The following is a 10,364-nucleotide window of genomic DNA, read 5'->3' on the forward strand; positions in this document are numbered from 1 at the left end:
GGATCTTCTTATTTAGCTTCTTGATATGCTGTACAATTTACAAAGGCCTAGGGCAAGATCTAGAATCTACATCTAGAAATCTAGACTAGATGCTAGATGTAGATCAGATTAGATCTACTCTTTCTTTAGTGTATAATCTGCTCAGCTTGATGCTACTGTTAGATCAAGATCTACGGCCACGGGCATTATTCTGATCACACTCTTTTAAAATTTGTTCGCAGACAACTGTCAGATAGATCTAGATATCTAGATCTAGATTTAAATCTAGATCTAGATCTATCCAGTGTTTGTTTATTTGTTGTTGTTGTTTTTTACACCGCTGCTTCCTCTCATCATAATTGTTATTGTTTTTACCTGAAAGTGAAGGTTTAAAGGTTATGTAGGCCTACAGTACAGAGGATATAGATCTAGATCTAGGAACGTAAGAACACATGGGTTTCGGGACGTATGAATAGGGCCTAGACGTGTGACAGACGTAAAGGGACAAAAGAATCTAATCTAGATTCTAGATCTAGAAATTGTCGGTTTTTGTGTGTGAGGGGGGTTGTTCAACTGTAATGAAGGAAACAGAATGCCGCAAACGTTCGTAGGGACTAGATATCCAGATCTAGTGTGGGACCAGATTTCTGGGCTACAGGATTCTAAATACATGTAGATCTAGACTTCTAGACTAGATCTATAGTCAAATCAAGTTAGCTAGATCTAACTTTGAACATCGTCAAACACGGCCGGTAGATCTAACCCGGGTTCTCGTTGTTTGTCGATCAAGCTGCTCTAGGCCTACTGCTCTCTGGAGGAACACAAAGTTGACTTGAATAAAACTATGGAACCTCATTTTGTCAAATGTGAAAAAAAGAAAAATGGATTAAGCCCTGTTTCAGCAATCAGCCCCTCATTATAATACAATATGTAAATTAAAAATTGCCTTTCGCACATAGCATCACGGCTACCTCCATGTTGGCCCTAGTAAGAATGGAGAAAACCTAGAAGTGTGCAGTAGGTCCAAGTAATTGTTAATACAGGGTGTCCATTACGGCTGGATCGGGCGATTTGAAGCGATCGAGTCGGGCAATCGGTCCCATCCGCCGATGCGCTTTTCCCTTTCGTCAACCCGCAGCCACCTCCCGAATTGTCAGCCACCTCCCAACCTTTGACACGGGTCAAACTTCCATCTATTTTTAGGTAGTTGCCGGAACATGTATAGGTGAAGTGATGTGCCGTGATAGTCGCGAATATATTATTTATTGAGATTGTTTTAGTCTCTCTTTACTCATCAACTCGAGAATTTCTTGAAGTTTTTCCCTGGACTCTGCCTTTACTAAAATCTCGAATCTAGATCTAGATCTAGATTTGTAATCTAGTGGCAGGTTGCAGATTTCTGTTATCCAGTACATTCAAGAGATTAAATAAATTGGACTAGACTCTAGACTCTAGTAGTAGACTCTTCTACTTCTACTTCTAAACCTTCGAAATTACAAAGGCCAAGCCTAGGCTTGTAAGGATTCGTTTTGTTAAAAGTGTTGTTTAACACAAAGTCTAAGAAGTCAGCAAACCTAACACATTTTTTTCTAACAAAATGAAGCTTAAATTGACTTTTATATTGTCAATAAGAGATCAAGTTTAATCACCTAATCATTTCAGTAAGGAAGTGGCTATCCTCACCCGGGGTGAGAATAAAAACCCTACGATTGACCTCTCACCCCGGGTGAGACTTGCCAGCGTTGGCTATTCTCACCAAGTGTGAAACAAGACCTGTTTTTCCTAATTTCGAAATACTTTCTATCGGTGTGGATGATCAAATTGACAAAAGCAACGAAAAAAATTACGTTATAGTACAAAAGTAAGCTAATTTGATCGTCTACAAAGATGCTATGGCTCTTTCACTTTTCGAATCGAGCAAAACTACGCGGGTCGCCATTTTGTTTTGCCGGAAGTTCTTGCAAGATCTACTCCTCCCCCTTCTCTCTCTCTCTCTCTGTCGGCATTTTATTAAATCTGCAACCTGCAACTAGATTACAACTAGATCTAGATTCGAGACTTTAGTAAAGGCAGAGTCCAGGGGAAAACATCAATTAAATTCGTGTGGTGCAGATGAGTAAAGAGAGACCAAAACAATCTCTCTATTGCGACTCTCATTGCACATCACTTCGCCTAATACATGTTCCGGTAGATTTAACTACCTATAAATAGATGGAAGTTTGGCCCACGTCAAAGGTTGGGAGGTGGCTGACGATTCGGGAGGTGGCTGCGGGTTGACGAAAGGGAAAAGCTCTCCGCCGATCCTATCGTAATGGGCACCCTGTATTAAGGGAGGAATGAAGAAGACTTAACATCCTGATAATTTCCAGTAATGAATACACACTCCCTTCTATTGTACCTCATATTCAGGCACAAAGATGCCAATTTTGTGTTGCCTTTTAGAAAAAATTTCACTACGGTATTTTACTTACTTTTCCGATCCATAGACCATCAGAGTTATAGCCCTTTAGCCTGAGTACATTTCAAAAATTGGTTTCACTATTTGAATACAATGCAAATTTATGAACTTCGTGGATGAGCACACCTTTGACTGTTGTTTAATTATCCCTCCTTATTCTGTGTACGCCCCTTATTGTTAAGAGTCGAACTGCATTTCTATTTTCACTGGTATGGTTTTATTAAGATAAGTTTCTTATTTTTGTGTGTGCCAATGCTATACCATGGTGCAGTAAAACAAAATACGTTTGCAATTAAGTGCAACATTCTTTTGATATGATAAGTATGTATACTTTATTGTCCCTGTCGTGTAGTCTAACCGTATAAGCACAACATTTTCGAAACATAAAAAAAAAGCAAAAGCAAAAATGTCTTTTACAGAAGGTTTAGAACCTGGATAAAGCCTTGCCCCCCTCCCCCCCACACACACACAGACACACACACACACAAACACACACACACACACACACACACACACACAACAACAACAACAAAAAAAACGCTCAGTATTAAGAGCATTAGTAAACTTGCTTTTTGTATCTGCTGTAAAATTTACGTGTCGGCGCTCGTGCTTTTAGATATACACATATTATTATATTCGTTTTTATTTGAGTATTCAAGAAATATTATTGATGGAGGTGGAATTTTCTCCCCCCCCCCCCTTCCCTTATTTTAGGTATATTGAATGAAAAGTATACAATTAATGATTGGTTTATTTTAAATAAAAATTTGGAAGTTCTGTTTGCGCCTTTGGCTTTTGAAAGTTGACAAAAAATAAGCCCGTTGGGTAAAATTCTGAAACCCTTTTTCAAACTGAAAACTCTGAAAAGGATCTTTAAGAACTCTGTGACTAAAAAGTAAGAAAAAACACCATCAAAGAACAATACGCATTATCGGTAGAAATCAGTTGAACCGTGGTTTGAAGAAATTAGTCCCTTAGGACAAATGAAACTCTAATGGAAACCAAAAAAATACTGAGACAAAAATTAAATACTGTCTACTGAAAAGAAAAATAACAACTTCGTGTCATTGTGTCGATGTGAATTGTGAATCATTGACGTGAACTTCAGCTAGGTAAAAATCTACCATTACATGTACTTTAGCGATTGTCTACCTTCAATTTAGTTTCTTTTTTGGTCTAGTACCCTTTGTGTCATGGCTGATACAGTGTTATAGAATCAATTCAGTTCTATTTCTTTTCTCAGCACCTGTTTATTTAAAAAAATAAAAGAGGCTCATTACAAGGTACGGTACTGAGCCTTTTCTCGCCCGATACGAAAGTATTTTTCTTTTTTATATTCATTGCTCAACAGGGTTACCATACTTTTCCCTTGCATCGCATCAGATTTGTGTCTCGCGGGTTGTCTAAAGTTAGTCCCAGACGCCGGGGGAGACGAAAGAAAGAAGGGGGGCAGTGGCGAGTTTTGCGGTTTTTCTGAAGGAAGTGGTAGCAGACGGAGTGAGAGAGAGTGAGAGAGGGAAAGAGAGAAAGAGAGTGAGCGAAAGACGAGGAAGAGCACGGCGCACAGAAGATTTCGCAAAAGGATGCTTAGATAGGAGTAGTGCAGACACGAGTCGACCGCTTTCAAAGCAGTGGTTTTCAGGTTTTGGTATGGCTGTTCAATGTGAACTCATGTAGCTTCGGTCTTGAGCCATGCGGACTGTCTTGATGGCCCTCGTGCTGTTATGGTGGTGTCATTTAGCCATCATTCTGCCTGTTATCTTGGGCCAACAAGCACAGGCCAACTGGGAACGAGAACAAGGTAAGCTGCTGCTCTTTCATGCTATTGGTTCACCAATGAAGTGACATGTCAATCATTTAGTGTCATTTGAATGTCATATATTGTAGTCACAGAATGATGGGATGCAATGATCTTAGAAACCAATGCTATTAATAAGTCTTTCGTGAAAAATACTGGGACATTGCTATCTTAATCTAAAGTGAAAGTACATGATACAATATAGATCTAGGCTAATTAAATATCGTATAGCCTTTGGTTTTGTTCGCTGGGCATGAAAATACAGAAATCAAGATGATCAATCAATGATCATTGAATTTTGACATTGTGTCGTACGCTTTCAATTGAAGCGATCAGTTGATCTAGAAATTTAAATGCTCCATGGTCGTACGAGACTCTATAACACCACAGCCGTCCCCCTGGAACGTTTTGAAATTTGCATTTTTATCAAAATTTGAGTAAAACGCTGCAATAACCGCCGTTATTGTAATATTGATCAACGCATTGAAATCTCAAGTCAAAGGAGGGTTGGTCAAAATGTTTCAACTGCAGTGTCAGAGTAGGACTGTTCATTATTTTGTTCCACCTTTATGGAAGTAGCAATTACAAGGTACAGATAGATAAAGGTCAAGCTCCAGTGCAGTAAACGAAAGTGTTACAGTTTGGGCACTTGTCACAGTTTATTATGCCGCGATAATTAAGCAATAAACAGGATTACTTGTTCTTATTGCTTTCGCTATTATGCCCCGCCCCCTCCGAATAGAAGAATGATGTGTGGGGGAAAAGAGGGAACGGGGGGGGGGGGGCATGGGGGCAGATACTTCTTGGACTCTGTAAAAGAAAAAGTAGAATCTAGGGGTCCAGTGCTGTAGTAGTGTCGATGGAAAGAGTGAAATAATAAAATGTATGTAGGTCATGTCGCACAATGTCCTATCGTGGTGTGAGTTCGAGGATCACTTTCCAAGCGCACTCGTTAGTTAAGCCTCGCTGCACTTATTTTATACATCAGTGAGGAGAGTGAACGCAGGGGATGGTTCGGGAAATACCTACGTTTTGCTGAGGCATTATTGACTGACATATCGTCTTGTCCTTTTATGCAAAACAAAACAACCCCCCCGCCCCCTTTACACACTCACAAACAAAAACAAATACGGTCCTTTCGGAGTTGCTTCAAATAAGATTTTGTCTGTCTGCCTCTCTCTCTCTCTCTCTCTCTCTCTCTCTCTCTCTCTCTCCCTCCCCCCCTCTCTCTCTCTCTTTCTCTCTCTCTCTCCCGGTTGAGTATGAAGGAACTCGACATGGCACTGTTTTCTTTTTTGTGCCGTCTGTTTTTCTTACAGTTGTGGTCTGGCTACACAGTGTGAGTCCTTTTGCTTCGTTACCCCTGATGAGTCGCGGGCGGCTAAGTTCTTGCGTGAGGCCGGGTTAAAACCAGAGAGAGTTATTACTGTAAAACTCTCTGGTAAAACAGGCCACCGCAGACATTTCGCAACCTAAGAATTACAAAGTTCTATCAGCTCAGTTCTTAGTTTTGCGAAATTTGACGTAAAAAATTTAGTTTCACATGTCAAGCATTTTCGAATGTATTTCTTTAAATATCTTCATTACGACCCCGAATAATCTTACGGTTTTGATAGAGCAGAAGGAACATAATTTGGTATCTGACTGCATGGGCGGAATAGCTGGAAACAGCCAAAAATGTCATTTAGAACTCTTAAATTCTATGGTTGCGATTTGTTAATGATCCCGTCCTTTTTTTATTCGTTCAGGCTGGTACAGATTAAAGTTAAATTGAATATCAAAATCCTGCTCCCACATTGTTACGATTTCATTTTACAACCGTGCACGGGACAGTTTAGGGTTGTAGAAAGAGTAAGTGATAGTACTGGGATAAGGTGACACGTGTACTGATATTTGAGTTGTATTGGGCTTGCGTCATTTCATTGACTTCATATGCGCACCTGTTTCAAACTAGATCTATAGGCGTGCACGTATTACGTGTATTAGCATTTTAATGATAGCCTGTGTGTAGTGAATGAACTCCCCCCCCCCCCCTTTCTTTCGCATGGCCTCGTTTATGTTATTTAATGTCTGAACAAAGAGTCACTCGTTAAAAAGTACTTTACTCCGTTTTTCAACTGTCCTTTCCTCATGAAAGGGTAGAGTGGGTCATTGGTATTTTACTCTTCTATACTAACCCTTGTTCATTTCAGTCTGTTTGTCATGCTTTTCTCCTACTACTGAATGGCCGTTTCTTTTGTTTGTTTTTAAAAAAAATTGGATGTGCTCCTAGTAACGAAACAAAATTAACCCATGCCTGCCCCCTCTTTCGATAGAACTCATTCCAAGCCTTGTCCCTTATTTTTTGACAATTCTGAAAATCAGCCTCTAAACATTAAGAATGCACCTATAATGCTTTGTGCTGACATATATTTATGCTGTTGTTGCCACTTTGATTGTTGTTGTCTGCGACATCATCCATTACACTTCTGCAACCGCATGGGTCTTCTTTTTTTTTTCTTCTCATGATCTTCTCCTCTGTTTCCTTAAATGTACCTTCACCATTTTTATATATTTGTGTGTGTGTGCGCTTGTGTATATGCGTGTGTGTGTTTGTGTGTGTCAAATTGATTGTATGTTTTGTATGTGTGTGTATGTGTGTGTGTGTGTGTGTGTGTGTGTGTGTGTGTGTGTGTGTGTGTGTGAGAGAGAGAGAGAGAGAGAGACAGACAGACAGACAGACAGACAGACAGACAGACAGACAGACAGACAGACAGACACAGAGACAGAGACAGAGAGAGAGAGAGAGAGAGAGAGAGAGAGAGAGAGAGAGAGAGAGAGAGAGAGAGAGAGAGAGAGAGAGAGACAGACAGACAGACAGACTATTGAACGCCATGTTCACTTCTAGGCGATTTCTTTCTCCTTGGCTGGTCCCCTGCTTATCCCACTCCCAAAATCCAAGTACCTCTACATACCTCACATCCTTCATCTTAGTCTTACCACCATCATTCCCCCTTTTCCCTTTCATATTTCTTCTCTTCTTCGCTCAACGCTATCTTAGCCCTTGTTCATTATAATACCCTAACGTTTATATTGTGAGAAATTTCCCTGGATCAGCACGTTCCGAGCTAACCTGATTTTCGCCGGCAAATATTTATATCGGCGGGCGGCGCACTAAGAACTAGGCTAGGTAAAGCGCCGTGCAGCTCTGGGTGTGTGCGTGTTGAGTCCGCTACCCTCCCAAACTGAGCTAAGGTAGACACGCCAGGTAAATTGCTCGCTACAGCTAGGCTGGGGTGAGTGAAGCAAGGTATTTATAGCGGTCTACTCTGGAAGCCGCGCTTGGTATCATCTTGCAGATGTATGAAAGATGCGTTTTAGTTAAATTAATTTTTTTTTCTTGCTCCCAAACCCCAAAGTCTGCGACAAGTTTTTTTTTTCTTTTTTTTTAAACTTTTCGTCTTCATCTTCCATATTATCTTTTCCTCTCTTGAGTATACTTTTTTTCTCGTTTCTTTGTTGTTGTTTGTGTTCCCCGCCACTATTCCTTCGCTGTCTGCAAAGAGGGGGGGGGGTATAGGTTTGAAACCAGTAGCATGGATTCCAAAGATCAGGTTTTCTTTCCGCTTCTGCAAGCTCGTAACGTTTGATGTATTGAGAGAATTGGCTTGAGGAGATTCGATAGGTGAAAACGGGTTAAGGGAGGCTGAGGTAGAGAAGGTGGAGCTGAAGAAGTGGGTATTTGAATGAGTTTTGCCGGTGCAAAATATATCCTTTGAGCTGAGCAAGACGTTCGGTCACCCTTGAATTTTCTTTTAATGGTGATGTTTAACATCATTTGAGACACATTTTGGTAAATTCAAAGGCAGAGCCGTTGATCCATGGCACACCATCAGGCTGAGGGAGACGAGACAATCAGGAAGGACGAGAAACATGGAACTCCCACCCACTCGGATTCTATGCCCGATTTTTTTCTCTCGTTTACCAAGTTCGTCACCCGACTGCGGCGTCAGTCAGTCACTGTATATCTGACGAATTGGACACTTGCCACCGCGACAGATTGGGATCTCCAATTTGAATCTCGTTTTTGTTTGATCGTGCTCCTCTTTTCACTAGCGTGGAAGTGAAGCTCGGTGTCTAGCTTCGGAATTTTCTTGGTTTCAAAAGAAAAACTGGTCTGTCTGTTTGTGTAAAAAATATGTTATTTATAGCCTTCTTCACCTGTCGTTGAATGTCCACTCCCTAGACCCCCCCCCCCCAGCCACCCCTCATTCCCTCAAATTCCATACTGTCAAAATGGATGCCAACTCTTAAGTGGGGGTGTCTGCTTTAGAAAATGAAAACTATTCAGCCACCTTATGGATTTTTGAAAACGGGGAGGGAAGGTGAGCTCGAAACTGTGGGACAAGCAAGACAACAGTTTTGCTGTTTCACAGCTTTAGATTTACACATCGTCTTTTCTTCGATGCACGCAACACACAGACGGTCTGACAAAGGTTACTCCAGTCTTTTTCTTTATACGTATTCTTTTTTTCGTGGGTTTATGCCTTCGACTGCAATTCTAATCAAGTGAACCAATCATACTGAAATCATTATAAAAAGAGAAGAAAAAAGAAGGAAAATCCTTCATTCAACGAAATATTTCAGATATTTTTATCGCAAAGTCTGAGTTCTGCGCAAGAGATATGTCTTGTTTCTATTTTGCTTCTGAACATTTTATTTTCTCCAAAATGCGGATTCAGTTTCAGAAATGAACTCCCCCCTCCCCTGGCTGTTTTGCCGATAAGTTTTGTGATTAGCGTCATTTCAGAGAAGCTCAGGTTTCGACTTTTCATCTGATGTTTGCCGTATTCAAATGTAGCGTAGTGGATATTTTTTTTCCACGCCGTATTTCTACTTCTCCTTCTTTTTCCTCTCATCCAAACCTCTTCATGTTTTCTTTCCCCTTCTGTCTCGATCATATTTCACACGCTTTACAAATAACAGACTGTTCTCGAAAAAAGCTCTTGCAAGTGTTTTTATTCCCCCCCACCCCTGGCTATCCACTTTCCCTTTAATATTCTTTTAATTGTCCCTCCCCCCTCCATGAAGTTTGATTTTCCCTTTTTCTGTTCGCGTAGTTTCATTCTCTTAACGAAGATCAATCAATGTCCAAACTATTTTACTGCTCCCATGAAAACTAGCGTACACCCAAGAGTCGTTAAGTGCAGCTGTTTCGTTTAAAAAGCCAATGACCGCTGGTTATATTGGTTGGGTAGCTTCTTATACAATGTAAGCATTCAGTGATATGTTCCAGGATATTTAAACAACAAACCGTCTGAGCATGACAATGTGCTTCATCAGGACTTCTACTTTGAAGAGATACATCTTGTACATGTTTAAGTGTAAGTCATGCCCAATGAAGGCCCTTTTCCAGTCTTTTAGTGTATAGAACTTAATAAAAATCAAACATCAAAGCAGTAGTCGGTTGGTCGGTCGTGCGTGGGTGCGTGCATGAGTGTGTGCATATGTATACATATATGTGTAGGTCTGTTGTGAGAAAGATAAATAGATCAAGAGAGATGGGGGCGAGAGAGAGCGAGAGAGAGAGAGAAAGAAAGAAAGAAAGAGAGAGAGAGAGAGAGAGAGAGAGAGAGAGAGAGAGAGAAATAGAGATGCAGATAGATAGATAGATAGATAGATAGATAGATAGATAGATAGATAGATAGATAGATAGATAGATAGATAGATAGATAGATAATTCCCGCTCACACAAGCTGACTTCTCTTCTTACCATTACTCCCAGGAACCCGACAAAGATTATTAAAGCAATGACGTCACGGCATTTTCTGTCTTTGATCGGTCCTTCAAACTTTGTGTCTGGCTTGGGGCCAATCTGTGGAGAATGCAGTACGAAAAAGAACAGGATTATTGAAATTGGCAGTTTGGAAAGAAAGAAGGAGGTGCAGATCCGGTAATATGAGATAGCCGGGGAAGAGGGAGGGTCATACATATGCTGTTGTTGTGTGTGTTAAGTTTCGCGAACTAGTGCCACTTTAATGTTAGATATGTACTTAAGACGCGGATCAGAAAGGAATAGGCTATATAATTATGTGGTGAAGAAAGAATAGGCAAGAGACGAGAGAGAGAGAGAGAGAGAGAGAGAGAGAG

General features: G+C 40.6%; 1 protein-coding gene across 1 annotated transcript in view; it reads left to right on the forward strand.

Moving 5' to 3' along the window:
- Positions 1-3,837: 3,837 nt before the first annotated feature.
- The window catches only part of LOC101846726 (A disintegrin and metalloproteinase with thrombospondin motifs 9), a gene marked incomplete in the record, with an annotated part of 163,321 nt that continues 156,794 nt past the window's right edge, over positions 3,838-10,364 (forward strand). The window contains 1 exon segment of the mRNA XM_013080651.2: positions 3,838-4,238. Coding sequence (XP_012936105.1) covers positions 4,130-4,238 — 109 coding nt within the window.

Source organism: Aplysia californica, unplaced genomic scaffold (assembly GCF_000002075.1).
Source record: "Aplysia californica isolate F4 #8 unplaced genomic scaffold, AplCal3.0 scaffold00094, whole genome shotgun sequence".
NCBI lineage: Eukaryota > Metazoa > Mollusca > Gastropoda > Aplysiida > Aplysiidae > Aplysia > Aplysia californica.